The sequence below is a fragment of the Pantherophis guttatus genome, chromosome 1 (genome assembly GCF_059756535.1).
Source record: "Pantherophis guttatus breed Tessera chromosome 1, ASM5975653v1, whole genome shotgun sequence".
Taxonomy (NCBI): Eukaryota; Metazoa; Chordata; class Lepidosauria; order Squamata; family Colubridae; genus Pantherophis; species Pantherophis guttatus.
This window is the reverse complement of record NC_142063.1, coordinates 342,029,013-342,048,008: the sequence shown is the minus strand read 5'-3', so window position 1 is coordinate 342,048,008 and position 18,996 is coordinate 342,029,013. Positions and strand designations below refer to the sequence as shown.

The following is an 18,996-nucleotide window of genomic DNA, read 5'->3' as shown; positions in this document are numbered from 1 at the left end:
GCCCTGTGTTCTTAATTCTTATTTATCGCTCCAGATTCTTTGCATAAAAACCGGCCTCTCTCGGTTTCTCACCTCCTTCTACTCTCTCTTCCTGTTACTCATTCCCTCTTACAACCTCTCCCTTTCTCTTACACAACTTCCTCCCACCAGCCTTTCTTTCTTTTTTTTTTTTCTCCCCCTCCTAGGAGAGTGGGGTGAGGAGAAATTGCCCAAGAAAGCAAATTCCGTCTGGGGTGAAGGAACAGGAAAGGAAATTTTTAAAAGGCAGGTTTTTTTTAATGCAAACAGCGAGGGATGCAAAGAGAATCCCTCAACCAGATTAAAAGAAACAAGCTTGTAATTTTACGTGAAATTCTCAGCTCGGTTCAAACAGCAGTGATGCAGCTTCGTCCTTTGCACCAAATCGGGGTTAGCGTTATTATGGTTTGTCCAATAAACCCAGATTTGGTTGCTTTCGTGATGCGGAGACAATAACTTTTTTTTTCTTTTTTTTTTTTTAAATTTGATTTATATGCCGCCCTTCTCCGGAGACTCAGGGCGGCTTACAATGTGCTCAGCAATAGCCTTCATCCTTTTGTATATTTATACAAAGTCAGCTTATTGCCCCCACAAACTGGGTCCTCATTTAACCTACCTTAGAAAGGATGGAAGGCTGAGTCAACCTTGAGCCTGGTAAGATTCGAACCTGCAGAAATTGCAGGCAGCTGTGTTAATTACAGGGTGCATTAAACCACTGTACTACCAAGGCTCTTAACACCAATAAAACCAAGGAGCTTAGAGTGGACTACAAAAGGAATAGATCAGACATACAGCCAGGGGTGAAATTCAAAATTTTCCCCTACCGGTTCGGTGAGCATGGCTTGGTGGGCGGGGCAGGGGCAGGATATTGCAAAATCCCCATTCCCTCCCCACTCCTGGGGGAAGGATACTGCAAAATCTCCATTCCCACCCCACTCCTAGGGCCAGCCAGAGGTGGTATTTGCCGGTTTTCCGAACTACTCAAAATTTCCGCTATGGGTTCTGCAGAACCTGTTAGAAGAACCTGCTGGATTTCACCCCTGCATCCAGCTCTTGCTTATCAATGGAGACCGAGTGGAGCAAGTGGACAGTTTTAGGTTTCTGGGTGTTATCATAAAAGAGGAGCTGACCTGGGGCGCTCGCATTGCAGCACTGGTCAAAAGGACCCAGCAGAGATTATACTACCTGAGACTTCGCAGGAAACAACAACTGAATGAAAAACTGCTGGTGACTGTCTACCACTGCACTATACAGAGTATCTTAACTTATTGCACCTGTGTATGGTTTGCCAACTGCACAGTGGCAGCTAAGACAGCGATCCAGAGGGTCAACGTCATTGCCCAGAGGATAATTGGTTGCCCTCTCCCCTCCTTGGAAGAGCTTTATAGCTCCCGCTGCCTTAAGAAAGTTCAAAACGTTCTTAAAGATCCAACGCATTATTTTTTTTGAACTATTACCATCTGGCAGGCGGTACAGGATAATAAAAACAAGGACAAATAGGCTGAAAAACAGCTTCTATCCCAGAGCAGTAACTATATTGAATTCTACTGTATAGTGCAATGCTAATGCAATATCAGGGGCTTTCAATTCAATTGTATAGAATGCGAAGGATGTGTGTTTGTGTCTTATGTTTATAGTGATAATGTACACTGAAGATGGCATTTAATTTCGTTGTACGAGGTGCAATGACAATAAAATAAACTAAATTAGTTGGGTTCCCCAGTATTAAACCATCAATGGACCTTACAAATTATGGTGGCTGGCTAGATGCCCTGTATCCTGGCTTTACAAGCAGTCCTTGACTTACAACTGTTCATTTAGTAACTGTTCAAAGTTACAATGGCACTAAAAAACAACTTATGACTGTTTTTCCAGTGGTGAAATTCCAATTTTTTTACTACTGGTTCTGTGGGCGTGGCGTGGCAGGAGTGGTGTGGCTTGGTGGGTGTGGCAGGAGAAGGATATTGCAAAATCTCCATTCCCACCCCACTCTGGGGCCAGCAGTTCTCTGAACTGCTCAAAATTTCCGCTACCGGTTCTCCAGAACCTGTCAGAACCTGCTGGATTTCACCCCTGCGTTTTTCACAATGATGACCATTGAAGCATGCGTCTGATCACTGACCAAAATTCAGATACTTGTCAGCTGGCATGTATTGACAATGGTTTCAGTGTCCTGGGGTCACATGAGCATCTTTTGCAACTTTCTGACGAGCAAAATGGACAACTGCAGGGATTCACTTAACAACTTTGGCAAGAAAGGTCATAAAATGGAGTAGAACTCACTTTATCAGGTGTCTTCCTTAGCCAAAGAAATTTTGGCCCAGATTGTGTCCTTAAATCGTGGAACTACTTATATCATTAACGGGCCAAGTATTTTGGCTGCTGTGTATATTTATTTAGGATATTTTTTGTTTGTTTCAAATGCTTTCAAATGTTTTTATTGTTTTAAAAATTTATTTAAAAAAACAAACAAACTGCGGTATATTTTTTTAATAATAAGCCACCCAGAGTCATTGATTGAGATGGATGGCTACAGAAATTGAATAAATAAATATGCAAACCCCCGAATTAAAACAATCGCGTCATTGTTCGTGCTGAATCCAGATTGCCCATCCCAAAGTCTCTTTTAGTGGCGTGACAGGCAAACTCACCAAGACCTGTTATTAACTAATGAGGGGAGTTAATTGTTAACTGGTAATGGGAAACGGCTCATCACTTAATGACAGGGCCCCTGCTTTGCATTTCAAAGGTTCCAGGTTTTGCATATAAGGTCTACAGATGGTTTCCAGAGAGCAGGAGATGGAGAGATAGCTGGTTTCAATGAGATTTCCACCCCTTTCGCAATGCAAATTATTCAGGCTTGACTTTCAGATCAGAAGGTTTGATTCTTCCTTGAGGAGAGCCTGGAGACCTCATGGCCCCAGGTGAAGAGAGGCTTCCTTCCTGAGGTTGGGTTTTTAACAGATTAACAGAGTTGGAAGGGACCTTGTAGGTCATCTAGTCCAACCCCCCGCCCAAGCAGGAGACCCTACACCATTTCTGACCGATGGCAGTCCAGTCTCTTCTTGAAAGCTTCCAGTGATGAAGCTCCCACAACTTCTGAAGGCAACTTCTGTTCCATCGGTTGATTGTTTCTCACAGTCAGAAAATTTCTCCTTATTTCCAGGTTGAATCTCTTGACAATCCTACATTTCCCCCCTGTCCCTACATTCTGGATAGAGAGGAACACTGGTTTATAAGAGGGGTCAAAGAGGCCATCTACAGCAAGGGTCTCCAACCTGGGCAACTTTAAGACTTGAGGAATTCTGGGAGTTGAAGTCCACAAGTCTTAAAGCTGCCCAGGTTGAAGACCCTTGATCTACAGTATGTTAAAATTGAATAGCCCTCCCTCAACAAAGGGGGAGGGATAGGACACCACCTATCTCCTGTTTACAACACAGTCCTTTCGGCACTTCCAAGAAGTCCCCACACCCTTTTGTGCTCTGATTCATGATACAGATAAATCCTCAAGTGCCAGAAATGAACGACCAGATGATTGCAAACAATATAAATCCTTTCCGTTACCCTCCAGTCAGTTAGAACTTGAAGAAGCTTCTTGGATGAGAAGTGAAACCTTTTCAAAAAGAAAGAAAGAAAGAGAGAGAGAGAGAGAGAGAGAGAGAGAAAAGAAAGAAAGAAGAAAGAAAGAAAGAAAGAAAGAAAGAAAGAAAGAAAGAAAGAAAGAAAGAAAGAAAGAAAGAAAGAAAGAAAGAAAGAAAGTTCATTGCTTTTTTGGGAAAAAGCATCTTTGGATCAACCATGACCTGGATCAGGGGTGAAATGCTACCGGTTCAGACCAGTTTGGGCGAACCGGTAATAAAAAATGCTACCAGTTCGGGCAAACTTGTATTTCCGACAATCAGCTAGGTGACGATCAGCTGTGACACACGATTTATATTAGCTAGAATTGTCAATTTCCTGCTTTATAGCTAATCTAAATTGTGTGGCACAGTAGATTCCTCCCACCCTCGCTGTTCTACTTACCTTTGCAGACTCGGAAGGCTTCAAAATGTTCCATTTTTAGCACTGTGCGGGTGCGCCTCAGGCGTGGATGCGCGTAAAGCGCGCTCGGTAGCAGACCCACAGAACCAGTAGCAGACTTCAGAGGATTTCACCACTGACCTGGATGATTGAGAATCTCCGATAGATAGATAGATAGATAGATAGATAGATAGATAGATAGATAGATAGATAGATAGATAGATGATAGATAGATAGATAGCACATATATGCGAGGGGAACCTTTACCTTTATAGTTTTAAAGTAGCTAAAGTTGATGAGTTGAGGGTTCAGCAAAAGCAGGAGGTGAGTGACACCCCATTGCTCATCTCAAACCCAGGCTTTGCAGGTCTGGCTGTCCATTTACAGGTAGTAGTCCTCGACTTACGACCACAATGGAGCCCACAATTTCCATTGGTAAGAGAGACAGTTGTTAAGTGAGTTAGGCCCCATTTTACGACCTCGCTTGCCACCGTTGTGAAGTAAATCGCTGCCGTTGTTAAGTTGGCAACACGGTTGTTAAGTGAATCTGGTTTTCCCCTTTGACTTTGCTTGTCAGAAAGACCCAGGAGTAGGTGATCACATGACCCTGAGACGCCGCAACCGTCATACATATGAGTCAGTTGCCAAGGGTCTTGAATTTTGATCACGTGACCATGGGGATGCTGCCGGTTGTATGTGTGCAAAATGGTCAGAACTGAAGAAGCTTCTTGAATGAGAAGCGAAACGTCTTCAAGAGAAAAAAACAAAAGTGCAGTTGCAGTTTGGAAAAAGCACCTTTGAGACAACCATGACCTGGATGACTGAGATTCTCCATAGTCGCTAAAGACAAAGGTTGTAAGTCGAGGACTACCTGTATTGGCCTAGGTTCTGACGGACATCAGCTCAGTTGCACTTCCCCGTTCAAGACTTCAATTCTGGGAGTTGGAAGTCCACCCCTCTTAAAGTTGCCAAGGGTTGAGAAACACCGATCTAACCATAAAAAAGGAGTAACCCTTTCAGGTTGAGTTGCTGGCAAGTCCACAAGGTGCTTTTTCAGGAGGCAACTGGACTTCCTTTTTTCTCTGAAGACATTTCAGAGATCCTGGTTCACTTTGAGAACCTCTGGGCTGTGGGACGCAGTGATGGTGACGCACGCCAGGAAAGGCATGATGTGGGGAATCTGAAGAGGAAAGTTTCAGGAGAATATCTGAAGAGTGACGTGCTCAGGAACCTGTTGACCTTTCAGAGCTAACACAACCTAAGGCAATTTGAAACCCGTAATCTAACAGGGCAAAGGTCCTTTCGTTGCGTGTAAGACAACTGAGAACACAAAAGCCGGCCTAACTGTGTGTCAACTCAAGACTTACACGTTTGTTTAGATTGTGCTGAGCCTTTCTCTTTTGCAAACTCCCTTTCTCCTTCTCCTTGTTCCTTTAGGGCAGAGGTCTTCAAACTTGGCAGCTTTAAGACCTGTGGACTTCAGCTCCCAGAATTCTCCAGCCAGCACAGCTGGCTGGAGAATTATGGGAGTTGAAGTCCACAGGTCTTAAAGCTGTCAAGTTTGAAGACCTCTGCTTTAGGGTTCAAGTACTCTAGAACCCAGCAATTTGTGATGAGTTGTGAGTCCACAACCGGCTCAGCTGGTAAGAAAGTCCAGTAGCTCAATCAGGAATGATAACAAGCTATATATATATGATCAATGATAAATGATCACCATTTGCAATCATCCCAGCCGGATTTTGACGAAGTCAATGGAGGAAGTCGATTTGCTTGGCGACCGTATGATTCACTTAACAACGGCAGTTGATTCGCTTAACAATGGCAGTGGATTCTTTTTTTTTTTTTTTTTAAATTTGATTTATATGCCGCCCTTCTCCGGAGACTCAGGGCGGCTTACAGTGCGTTAAGCAATAGCCTTCATACTTTTGTATTATTTATACAAAGTCAGCTTATTGCCCCCACAAACTGGGTCCTCATTTCACCTACCTTAGAAAGGATGGAAGGCTGAGTCAACCTTGAGCCTTGGAGAGATTCGAACTTACAGTAATTGCAGACAGCTGGTGTTAAATTACAGTACTTTTAGTCTGCAGAGCTATCCAGGCTCTGATTCGCTTAACAATGGTGGCAAAAAAAAAGAGAGACTGTAAAATGGAGCCCAACTCACTTTAACTGTTCTTGCTTAGCAACGGAAATTGTGGGCTCAATTAATTTGTAAGTCAAGGATTAGAGATGCAGTGGTTAGAATGAAGTACTGCAGGCTACTTCTGCGGACTGCCGGCTGCCTGCAATTTGGCAGTTCGATTCTCACCGGTGCAGTTGACTCAGCCTTCCATCCTTCCGAGGTGGGTAAAATGAGGACCCAGATTTTGTGGGCAAGAGGCTGGCTTTGTAAACTGCTTAGAGAGGACTGTGAAGCGGTATATAAGTCTAAGTGCTATTGCTATTATCAGTAATGAAAATTAATGCAATTTCAGTTTTTTCCCAAGTTGTTAACCATCTGCTTCCATTCTAGGCACTTTCTCTTCGCTTGCATATTCATGTAGCAAACAAGGAAGAAAATTAGATTTGTTTCTTCTCCGATGTAACTTCGCATGGTAGCACATTTGGGAGAACTGCAGATTCTGCCCCAAACTCGAGATCCTTGGAGATGCAAATTATCTGATAGGTTTCGAGCCTGATATTTTAACGACAGATAATCCTCAATTTATGACCACAACTGAGCCCGGTTTCCGTGGCTAAGTGAGACACTGGTTAAATGAGTTTTGACCCGTTATGACTTTCCTTGCCACAGTCATTAAACGAATCACAGCAGTTGCAAAGTTAGTAGCTCCGTTACTGAATTTGGTTGTTAAAGTGAATTGGGCTTCCCCATTGATTTTCCTGGTCAGGTCGTAAAAGCGGATCACATGACCTTGGGACACTGCAACTGTCATGAGTCGGTTGACGACAAGTCTGAATTTTGAATACGTGACCATGGGGAGGCTGCAACGGTCGTTAAGTGTGAAAAATGGCCGTAAGTCCCTTTTTTCGGTGCTGTTGTAACTTCGGCCCCTAAACAAATTGCTGTAAAGTCGAGGACTACCTGTACTCTGAACTTTCTTCAAACTTTTCTTGGAAAGCAAAATGTTGTGCTTTCTTTTCAAGTGGGACACCCCCTACACCACCAAAAAAATAAAATAAAATGTAGGAAAAAGGAGAAGTAAGTGGGAAGGAGGGAAGGTGCTAAAGAGGAAAAGAGGTAGCAGGGGACGTTTTAGTGAATTTAGATCAGGGGTCAGCAACCTGTGGCTCTGGAGCCACATGTGGCTCTTTCACCCCTCTGCTGCGGCTCCGTCACTCAAAATATGCATCACAACCGCCAATGTGCGACACCCACCAGCACGCGATTTATTGAGCTTTTCAACCCCCGGTAGGCCAACCATGGATAAATACAAGAAAAGAAGTTTCAGAAGAAAACAGAACGTTTAATTCAACTACATATGCTAGTTTTGTGGCCGCTCAAGAAATAGTCAAGCACGGGAAGGGTTTTGTGGCTCCCGGTGTTTTCTTTTCTGTGGGAAAGAGTCCAAATGGCTCTTTTAAGCGTTTAGGTTGGAGACCCCTGATCTAGACTCTATTTTGTGTTGTTGGCTTGTTGTCATCTGTTTGGTGAAGGGTTCAAACCAACAAAAAAAACTATTTTGTGAGAGGACCCAGAACGTGGTCACGAGGTGCGATTTGACAAATTGTGGCTGGACAACGTGCATCCAATCACACTTGGCAAATGAAGAATATTCCCATTCCAACATCTCCCGATGTTCTTACTAGGACAAAAGGATGGAAGATTCCTGCATACGTGCAAGGAAGTAATAAAACTCAGCCGGGTTGGACTTTTACCTTCTTCGATGGATTTCCCAGTCCTGCCTTTATTGTTCTTGAGGATTATTTGCAGCCATTTCCTCCATTCCTTTCTCCTGCTCCAACCAACACCGACGATCGGGTGTTATCGCAAAGTACAAAACACCTTTCTGTAGAATCCATGGGGCGCGATGCCAAACAGGAAGCTCTGAATGTTTGCCGAGGTGGCATCAATATTCAGGTTTTTTTTTTAACCCCTCCCCTTCATTAGTTTTTATTAAAAACTCAAGGTGGTGAACACACCTCCTAAGACACCTATTTCCCCCACAACAACCCAACATTGTTGAGAGACAATGATTGGTCCAAGGTCACCCAGTCAGCTTTCATGACTAAGGTGGGACTAGAACTTAAATCTCCTGATGATTGGCCCAGGTTCACCAAACCTGCTTTCAATCCTAAAAACAGAACAACAGAGTTGGAAGGGACCTTGGAGGTCTTCTAGTCCAACCCCCTGCTTAGGCAGGAAACCCTACACCACTTCAGACAAATGGGTATCCAACATCCTTACAAGATGTAAGAAGAAGGGGAGGATTTGGACTGCCGAACTGGGAATTATACTATCAGGCAGCAACACTGAGTTGGATGAAAGAATGGGTAGAATTAAGAAATAGAAGACTATTAACTTTGGAAGGGCATGATTTAAAACTGGGATGGCATGCTTTTTTATGGTATGGTAGAAGTAAGATACATATGTATTTCCATAGACATTGTGTAAGAAATGCATTATTATCAGTATGGGAGAAGATCAGAGATAAATATTATGTGAAAATTCCAACATGGTTATCAATAATGGAAGCACTAATACACCCAAATGTGGTTAATTTAAAAAATATTTTTAGATATAAAGCTTTACTTATGGACAAAGGGGAATTGAAAGGGAAACAAGAATTGATAGAACAAGGGATTGTGATGGATTGGTATATGTATATGCAAATACAAACAAGATATGAAAAAGGTGCAAAATTATATGGTTTCTATTTAGAAATGACAGATCTCGATAGGATACTCATGGGAACAGAGGATAAAATAATTTAAAAAATTTATAACTTTTTGCTCAGTATTGAATTGGAAGAAGAGCAAGTAAAAGGGTATCCAACCGCTTCTTAAAAAGCTTCCAGTGTTGGAGCATTTACAACTTCTGGAGGCAAGTTGTTCCGCTGATTAATTGTCCTAACTGTCAGGAAATTTCTCCTTAGTTCCAAGTTGCTTCTCTCCTTGATTAGTTTCCACCTGTTGCTTCTTGTCCTGCCCTTAGATGCTTTGGAGAAGAGCTTGACTATTCTATCCTAAGAATCCTAATCCTATCCTAACTATCCTAAGGCAAGACTATAACTCACAGTCTCCTGGTTTTTGCATGGTGCCTCCATCACTGGACCGAGCTGGCTCTCCGTTCCACCCACCTAGGCATTCTCAAGTCAGCAGAGAAATAAACTCAGGTTCCCCCCCCCCCCCAAATATCTAACCATTAAGCCCAGAGGTCAGCTACTTCTGGTCTGAGCATGAAAGTTGGTTGCTTGCGTAAGGGGAAATTTGAAAATTGCAGAAGTGGCTTCCGATGCGCGTTGGGCGAGTTTCAAAAACGTATTAAAAATGAAACCCTTTCGGGTCTCTTCGTAAGCAACTGCCTTTTGTCCAGTTTCTCGTTGCCATTTCTTTTGCTTGGTTTCCTGGAAGTCGGGACTGAGATTTGTAAAAGCCTTTTTTTGTACACCGAGGACCAGTTCGTTTCTAAGTCGAGTAACAAGAAGTTCTGAAATTGGAAGAGGCCTTGAGGTCCTCCAGACTAACCCTGCTCAGGGCAGAAATGCCCAAATACAGAGTCCACTCAGTCTCTGCTTGGGAGACTTCCAGAGGAGGATAACTTGGCCCTTCTCAGGGTCCCTGATTCTACTATTCTGGTATTTGAGGGGCTGTCAGAGAGAAGAGGGGGGTCAAGCTCTTCTCCAAAGCAGGGGTCTCCAACCTGGGCAACTTTTAAGACTTGTGGACTTCAACTCCCAGAGTTCCTCAGCCAGCTGGCTGAGGAACTCTGGGAGTTGAAGTCCACAAGTCTTAAAAGTTGCCCAGGTTGGAGACCCCTGCCCCAAAGCACCAGAGGGTAGGACAAGAAGGGTGGAAGCTTATCAAAATGAGAACCAACCCAGAATTAAGAAGAAATTTCTGGACAGTGAGAACAATTTTGCAATAGTGGCCAACAGTGGGAACCATTAATCAGTGGGACAGTTTTCCCTCCAAAAATTGTGGCTGCTCTATCACTGGAGGTTTTCAAAAAGAGATGATGTTATGTATCCTGCCCTGAAAAGGGGGGTTAGACTAGAAGACCTCCAGAGTCCCTTCCAGGCCCTAGGATTCTATGTTCTGTCAAATCATTCTTTGTCCCAGAACATTTTTTCCCCTCAGAAATCTATCAGAATCTGCTTCCTTGTAGGTGAAGACCACAATTTGTCATTGGAACAAGGGGGAAAAAAACCCCAATTATCATGGTTTTTTATTGCCCTTCCAAGTTTGCCGAGGACTCATTCAAGGAAAATAAATTGGATAAAGAACTTCTGGCGGTCTGGAAACCATCTTTCCATCGTTGGCAGCCTAAAATTGACTTTGCCCTTTTTTGCCCTACAGTACAGGGCTGGCTTAGAGGGCGGTGTCAATGAACTCTTGTTTTAATGATTTATTTTTTTTTCACCAGTAGCACTCTGTGTTCTTTTATCTGTGTGCTAATCACTGTAATTTACAGAAGTGAGCCCTTAAAAATGAGATAACTGCAAAAAACCGATAGAGTAGCGTGAATGACCGAACAGAAGACTCAGAGAGAGAGAGAGAAATTCTTAAGACGGAATCAGAATACTTTGGAAATAAGTTACTTCGTTACCACAAATGTGCAATTTATTTCGTTTTATTTGATCCACCAGCAAAGGCATTTTTTTATTTGCATGATGATATAGTTCTACAGATCCTCTACATTTTTGCTGAGTCACCCAGAAGCATTCTACTTCTTCATCCCGTGTATTCTGGCTCATTTAATTGGAAAGAGGCACATCGACCAGCATAGAAAAGCAGTAAAACCCCAACACTCACAGGGAAAACTATTTCTATAAATACAGATTTAGCTACCCACAAACATCGAATTGTTCCAAGGTTGATTAAAGTGAATTGTTTTTTTAAAGACGGCGGTACTCTAAATCATCACTTCTGTACTTTTTAAAGTATGGGGGTGCAGGTTGATAAAATTGGGAAAACGAAGATGGATAGCTAATAATAAAAATTATTAGCTATTCCTCTTCCCTTCAGCCACAGTTTCATGTGGTTTTGTTCCAAGATGGCATTGGCTTGTGCTGTACAATTCTTACCCAACACCCTCTGCTCTCCACAATCTCCATCATCCACAGCCAGCATGGCATTTCCAGGACCATAAATCAGGGCGGTAAACATTTACTTTCAGCAATTAATAAGCAGTCTGGAAGAAAATGCAAACCATTACTGAACTTCCAGTGTCTATTCGGTTAAGTATTCTGCTACTTGGCCTTTAATGAAAAATCTTTTATGGGCCACAGATACTTCGGCATTTAACAAAAAATGAAAATATGTCAGAAACTGACGGCTCAAGGCAATCCAGGCAGATTAAAGAAAGAGTGAGCAAACTTGAGAATGGAAGAAGTTTTAAATTTGGGGAGTATGACATGTACTTATACCATGGATTCAAGTGTTGTTTCCTACTTTTACATCCTATTTTTTACAATTGTGTATGCACAATTCTTCAAAAGACTGTTGGGTTTTGGCTGAGTAGGAAACACAGAAGATCCATGGCTACTTTTAACATATACAGGTTAGTCCTCAACTTACAACCATTTGTTTAGTGACCACTGGACATTACAACAGCACTGAAAAAAAGGATTTATGACACAACCACTGTAGTATCCCCATCCCCTGTGATCAAAATTTAGACACTTTGGCAAACTGTCTCATATTTATGACGGTTGCCGTGTCTTGAGGTCCTGTGATCCCCTTTTGCGACCTTCTAAAAAGCCAAAGTCAACAGGGAAGCCAGATTAATTTAACAACCGTGGTGACTAATTTAACAGCGGCAGCGATTCATTTAACAACGGTGCCGAGAAAGGTCATCAAACGGGGGCCAAACTCACTTAACAACTGTCTCGCTTAGCAATGGGGAGTTTTGGGCTCAATTGTGGTTGTAAGCTGAGGACTACCTGTACTGATATTGTGGGTTTGTAGGCTGAAGAGCTTACGGTCGTGTATAGTCTCAAACTGAAGAGGGTGGACTTCAACTCCCAGAATTCTTCCCTGGCTGGCTGGGGAATTCTGGGAGTTGAAGTCCACCCATCTTCAAGCTGCCAAGGTTGAGAAACACTGTTCTATGGGAAGGCCAGATCAAAAATTGGAGGACTGAAATTCTTCCAGGGGTTTACTAGACCAGGGGTCTCCAACCTTGGCGACTTTAAGCCTGGCGGACTTCAACTCCCAGAATTCCCCAGCCAGGAATTCTGGGAGTTGAAGTCCGCCAGGCTTAAAGTTGCCAAGGTTGGAGACCCCTGTACTAGAGTGTAGAGCTGACTTGCATGAAAATCCTTCCGGTGCAGAAAAACTGCTTTCCTTCTCAAACCTGCCTGAATTCTCAAGCCAAGATGGATGACTATGAAATGCTGTGAAACCCTTTTTTTCCCTTTTCTATGGTTTCCTCTGGAAGACCATGCATTGCTCAGGAAATCTTGCAAAGGGTAGATAGAGGAAGTGAGAAGGTCCCAAGCACCATTTTGCATAGCTGAGAGAAGTTTGAAGGAATCTGGATTTAATTTACTGACAAATGTCTCCTCCAGCCCCTAAATATTACTGGACGTCCTTTTTTTCCTGCTCAACCGTGTCTGAGGACATCTTATTCCATCCCCACCGTCTTTCGCCCTCTGGAAACATACCTGCCGAAAAGACCTCGAGTGACATGGCTCCCAATGTATCTCAAGACGTCCAACCCGAAGGGCACACGAGGGTTTGAGATATCCAAGGATGTCCACTTCTTTTTTTTAAAAAAAATGTCAAGGCAGCCCCCGCAGGCTGGACAAACAGGTTGGAGATGATGGATGGATGGATGGATGGATGGATGGACACAGTCGAGATGAAAGATACCAAAATGTCAGACAGCCTACCGACTGTTGTTGCCATGACATCCAACAGTCAACATCAGTCTGATAAGCTATCCGACAGAAAGGTACGCGCCAAGGAGGTGTCACAATGCTAGACAGGAAGGCAGACGGGAGGGTGGGGGAGGGGCACACAAGTGGGAGAAGGTGGGAGACATACCACTCGCTTGAACAAAACAGGGGACAATCTGCCAGAAACCCAACTGGTCTGATGACCACGCATAAGGCAACGTAAAATAGAATTGGGCGAGAGCAAGCATCCGCTAAAATCAACTGACTTCTGATGAGCCAAAGCTAAGAACCCCCTTAGAAAGAAAAATGGAACTTCTACCAGGCACTACCGTCAGGTCCATTTCTGTCCCGCCAAACCTCTGAAGATGTTTTTCAGCAAACAAGAGGTTCTTCAGATGTTCTACGGGTTGGGACAGAGCAGGTGACTTGTCTTAAAGACAGGAGGAGAAAGTTACGAAGCCGATAAAAAGGAGGCGTCGCCCCACATCACCCTGCCAGGAATCTTTCTCCATGCATCAGGAACCCATATGCCCAAACAGGCCCAACCATCTTTGGAAATGAAGATCACCTCCTTTTCAGGAACACAGGAAGTGTCCTCCTTTGAATTGGTGGTCCTTTAGATGCAGGCCGTCCTCTCCAAACTTCCTGAGGTGCAAGCACTCAAAACGAAGCAAAGGAACTGTTTTATAACCAAAGCCTTTCCTCCTCCTCCCCCCCCCACCCACTTTTTAACAAAAAGAGGCACCGTGAAGCTATCTTTGCATGTTGTTTATTCCAGTTAACCTTTCCTGCACCTTACAAACCAACTTCCTGGTGGCATTTCACAGCGCTCTGGAAACACTGCGAGAGTTAACCATTTTTTGTAAAATCCAACACAAGGATAACTCCAGGTATCGGGGCTACCGGGTCAGTTAAATAAATAAAAATAGCTGAACAGCATCGAAAAAGAAATTAAAAAAAAAAAATCCCACCCTGTCTAGTTCCTTGATCTGAGCAGAGTTCTCGGGGGGAAAATCCAAGAAGCGAGAACTCTCAAAGGATCAGAGCAAGCATTCGTCCACAACGGGGTGAGGGTTGTTGAAAGATTGTGCAAAGGAACTAAAATAAAAAATAGGGAGGGGAGGGGAGGATTTAACCGGAACACACAGACACAAAAAAAAAAAAAAAAGGGGGAAGAACTGAGGACAGTTTTAAAAGACCCAAACGGGGAAGTCTGGAATGATCTGAGAGGGTGTTGATTTAATGCCCTTCTAAACAGGCCCAAGGAAAAAGAAAAATGAAGAGCTCTCCCCACCCTTTCCGTGAACACGGACATGGGGGAATTTCCAGATGTTCATCAGAAGGGCCACGCCCGCTGCTAGTAAATCTTAAGATCAGTCAGGTTATAGATGAAGATGGTTTGCACCCATCGGGGAGACACCTGAACTTTAAATGTCATGGATGGACAGTAGCCCTAAAAAGTTCTGGAAGGCCGGGATCTTTTCTTTAAAAATGAGGGGGGGGGGGAAGCAAGAGGGGAGGGGGAAAAAACCCCACCCCAACCCTAACCCAGCCATGGAGTGAATTTGGAAGGGGAGGAAAGCACCTATGTTAAAACAAATTAATTAATGTACATTGAAACAAGGGTGCATCCGTTACCTTTAACGTAGAGATGGTGGCCCGTGGGAACCATGACTAATGGGAGAGTTAATTAAACCAAAGAGACCACCCTTACCCGCCCCCCCACCCCTTCATAACCCTGTCCCTCCTTTGCAAATGATGATGATGATTATTATTAAATGCAAGGCTGGTTATTCCAGTGGAAGTTGGGGGGGGAAATCCATCCATCCCTCCCTCTCCTGATCCAGCTCATTTCGCTTTCCTCTCGGAGTTCGTGCGTTGCTGGAGACGCTTGTCGTAACTTTGGGCCATGGAGTTAATAATGGACAAGACAAAATAGCACACCATAATTATAACCAATTTCTCAAACGTCCAGGAGAGCCAGTTTTCACCCTGCAGAAAAAGAGGACAAGAGGAAGGAAGAGAGAGAGAGAGAGAGAGAAAAGAATATTAGGGTCATGCGTGCTACAAAAATATGGGTCGTCCTCGACTTACGACCACAATTGAGCCCAACATTTCTGTCGCTATGCAAGACGTTTTATGGAGTGAATTTTGTCCCATTTTACGAACTTTCGCTGCAGTGAAATCGCTGAATCGCTGCAGTGGTGAAATAAGTGGCACGGTTGTTAAGTGAATTTGGCTTCCCCACCAACTTTCTTGCCACAGTTGTTAAGCGAATCACTGCCGTGGTGAAATAAGTGGCATGGTTGTTAAGCGAATCCGTCTTCCCCCATTGACTTTGCTTGTCGGAAGGTCACAAAAGGGGATCACGGGACATTGCAACCGTCATAAATATGAGTCAGTTGCCAAGCGTCTGAATTTGGATCACCTGGCCACGGGGTGAAAAATGGTCTTAAGTCACGCTTCTCAGTGCCGTGGTAGCTTTGAATGGTCACTAAATTAGCTGTTGTAAGTCAAGGACTATCTTGAGTTGTAGGCTGATGGGAGGTAGACGGCTTCTACCACTTTCTAACCTAGGTTTGTTGGGCAGCAAAGCGAGGTTGCGAAGCTCTTCGGGGTGGCTGAGTCCATGTTCCCTCCTAGGGCCGCGCAGAAGATTCCGGGTTCAACAGAAACTCCCGTTACAAGGCTTGGTTGGGTGGTAGAACTTTTTAGCAATAACAGGCAACTCAGGAGGCAGCTGACCGGTGACCAGTTCTATTACTGGAAAGAATTAAGTGGCCTTTCGTGGGAAGATGAGTAATATGTGGGTCAGCATCCTTCCAGGAAGTTGCTCTGGCCTACTCAGTTTCTCAAGAATAACGTGGGAGTTATCAGAAAGTGTCTCACACACACAAGACTGAATAATTCATCCAGACAGTTTAACCTGGCAGTGGGGCTCCCGGCAGCTCAGATGCTTTTAAGTGGAGCACTCCTAAGGAGAACGAGTCTGTAAAACTGCTTCTATAATTGATCAATGACTAAGTCTGCATAAGAAGGACTGGTGTGTGTGTTATATGATAGTAGTCTTCCAATATTTGAGGGGTTGCCACAAAGAAGAGGGGGTCAAGCTATTCTCCAAAGCACCTGAGGGCAGGACAAGAAGCAATGGGTAGAAACTAATCAAGGAGAGAAGCAACTTAGAACTAAGGAGAAATTTCCTGACAGTGAGAACAATTAACCAGTGGAACAACTTGCCACCAGAAGTTGTGAATGCTCCAACATTGGAGGATTTTAAGAAGAGACTGGACAGCCATTTGTCTGAAATGCTATAGGGCAGGCGTCTCCAACCTTGGCAACTTTAAGACTTGTGGACTTCGACTCCCAGCTTTGCTGCTGGGAGTTGAAGTCCACAAGTCTTAAAGTTGCCAAGGTTGGAGACGCCTGGTATAGGGTATCCTGCCTAATTAGGGGGTTGGACTAGAAGACCTCCAAGGTCCCTTCCATTATTCTATTCTAGATGACAGGAGTTGCTGAAAAACTGACATGGTTCTTATTCCCTCTTGGGTGAAAGTCCCAGTTTGAGGACAGCCTGCCGTTCTGCTCCGTCCCCTCAGGCACCAATTTAATAAAATTGGACTTGGAGAGTTAGCGTCGGTCATCCGAAGGGGGAATAAAAACGGGAGAGATTTGGGAGGAAAGCTTATCAACTCCAAGGTTTCCCTTCAAGACGCGGGAGGGCGGCGGTGAGCAGCGAACGGAAAAAGTAAGAATGAAAACCACACTTTTCTATAGTTCTCGAAGACCGGTTCGCTTTTCCTCTCAAAGGCCAGAGCTTTTAGAAATGAATTAAGGTGGGACGGGCCAGGAAGGAAGAAATACGGAAAGACTCTTCAGACAAACTAATACATGGCTAAAGAATCTTCCCGGGATTGAAATTACGGATTATTTTATCTAGCGATGTCTCAATTTTTATTCACAATATTCTCGATGCAGTCATTTCTTAAACCCACTTTAGCTAGTTGCTTCCTATTCAGAGTTTTTTTTTTTTTGCTATTTTCCTTAATGCCAGCAAAAAAGGGGGACGGGAGAAAAATGTGACCCAAAAGACATTTAGAAAAGGAAACAAGGTGAGATTTCTTACCTGTGGGGTCTCGTTGGCTCTGCTGTGCAGCTTGATCCGCTGAGCTTCCAAATGTTCTTGAAAAGGTTTTTGCAGTGATGCCCCGATGCCGGGCACGGAGCTATGGGTGAGTTGGAAGGCCACCCAATTTGCGAGCGAGGGCAGACATTTGGGGAAGGGGGAGACGAGGAAGAAAAGGGGGGGGAGGAAAAAGAGAGAGAAACATGATTGGAGAGGGAACTTACCCAATGAAAGCTAAAAAGGGAGAAACATCAGCCTTGCGGAAGGGAAGGGAATGGCTTGGAAGACAGAAAAGAGCAGGGGCGGGGGTCTCTTCCAGCTGGTGTCAAAAATAAAATTAAGGGGGAAAATAAAAAAAAGAAGAAGAAGAAGAAAGAAAACAAGCCAAGAAAAGAAAGTCAAAAAAGATGGAGGAAAAAAATTGCTTTGGCAAGTTGAGCTTAAAAAACCCAGCTGGGCGCAGAGAGGAAAAGTCTGAAGCTGCAGGCTGGAACTTCCTGATGTGGGGCAGCCCCCTGGGCCAGGCTGGTGCCGGTTGGCATTGGGTGACTTCAGAAAAGTCCCCATCATTTATCACCCAGGCAGGGTTCCTGTAAGAACTGGTTTGAACCGATCAGCAAGGAAATGACTTGGCTGGTGTCAGTCGCCCCGTTTAAAACAGAAACTGCCCGCCTCCCTCTGGTGACCAGTCCAAAGGAGGCGGGACTGGCCCAAACCAAGTCCTTATTAGGACAACTCCTGCGTCATCCCTCCCTCCCCACAACACCCCATGCCCCCAGGGCCTTATCCCGAAAAGAATGCATTCCCCAGCTGCAGGAAAGGTACCTCCCATCAAAAGTCAGGCAATGAAAAAAAAGAAAAAGAAAAAGAAAAGGAAGAAAGCGATAAAAAAAAATGAGAAAGAAAAAGAAAGAAGAAAGAAAAAAGAGAAAGAGATAGAGACAGAGAAAGTGAGAAAAAATGAAAAAGAGAAAGAGAAAGGAAAAAGAAACTAAAAGAAAGAGAAAGAGACTGATAGAAAGAGAGAGAGAGAAAGGAAGGAAGGAATAAAAGAGAAAAAGAAAGAGAGATAGAAAGAGAGAAAGACTAAAAGAAAGAGAAAGAAAGAAAAAGAGAGAAAGGAAGGAAGAATAAAAGAGAGAGAAAGAAAGAGAGAGAGAGAAAGAGAAATAGACAGATAGAGAGAAAGAGAGACAGAAAGAGAGAAAGGAAGGAAGGAAGAATAAAAGAGAGAGAAAGAAAGGAAGAGAAAGAAAGAAAGAGAAAGAGAGAAAGGAAGGAAGAATAAAAGAAAAAGAAAAAGAAAAAGAAAAAGAAAAAGAAAGAGACAGATAGGAAGAAAGAAAGAGACAGAGAAAGAAAGAAAGAAAGAAAGAAAAAGAAAGAAAGAAAGAAAGAAAGAAAAAAAGAAAAAAGAAAGAGAAAGGTTGATTGAGTAACAAAGAATCTTGGCTTCTGAATTGTGCCGCAGTGTTTCCTGGCTGGCTAAGGCTGCAGAGGAACTGGGTGCTGATTACAACGTTTCCTTAAGACAGAAAGAAATGCTGGTTTGGCACAAATGAGAGGGGTGGGCTTGGGGGAAAAGTCAGGCCGAGAGCTGCCTTCTTTCCGGAGCTAAGGAAAAGCATGAATCCACTTTGGAAGCCCCCCACCCCCCACCCCACCAGTGATCCCTAACACCCTCTGGAAGGATGATGAGTGGGGGGGGCGTTTTCCTCTACTAGCGTATTCAGCTCCCTGCCACGCCCAAGCCAGGATCAGGCCAAAGCAGCTATC

At 43.9% G+C, this 18,996-nt stretch overlaps 1 protein-coding gene across 2 annotated transcripts in view; it reads right to left on the bottom strand.

The window, feature by feature from the left end:
- Positions 1-13,850: 13,850 nt before the first annotated feature.
- The window catches only part of VMP1 (vacuole membrane protein 1), a 159,618-nt gene continuing 154,472 nt past the window's right edge, over positions 13,851-18,996 (bottom strand). For both annotated transcript variants that reach the window (XM_087890016.1, XM_087890018.1), the window contains exons 11-12: positions 17,221-17,320; positions 13,851-15,089 (exon numbers count right to left, since the gene is read on the bottom strand). In XM_087890016.1, the coding sequence (XP_087746142.1) occupies positions 14,946-15,089; positions 17,221-17,320 (244 nt within the window). In that variant the 3' untranslated portion in view covers positions 13,851-14,945. The remainder of the gene's footprint in view (positions 15,090-17,220; positions 17,321-18,996) is intronic.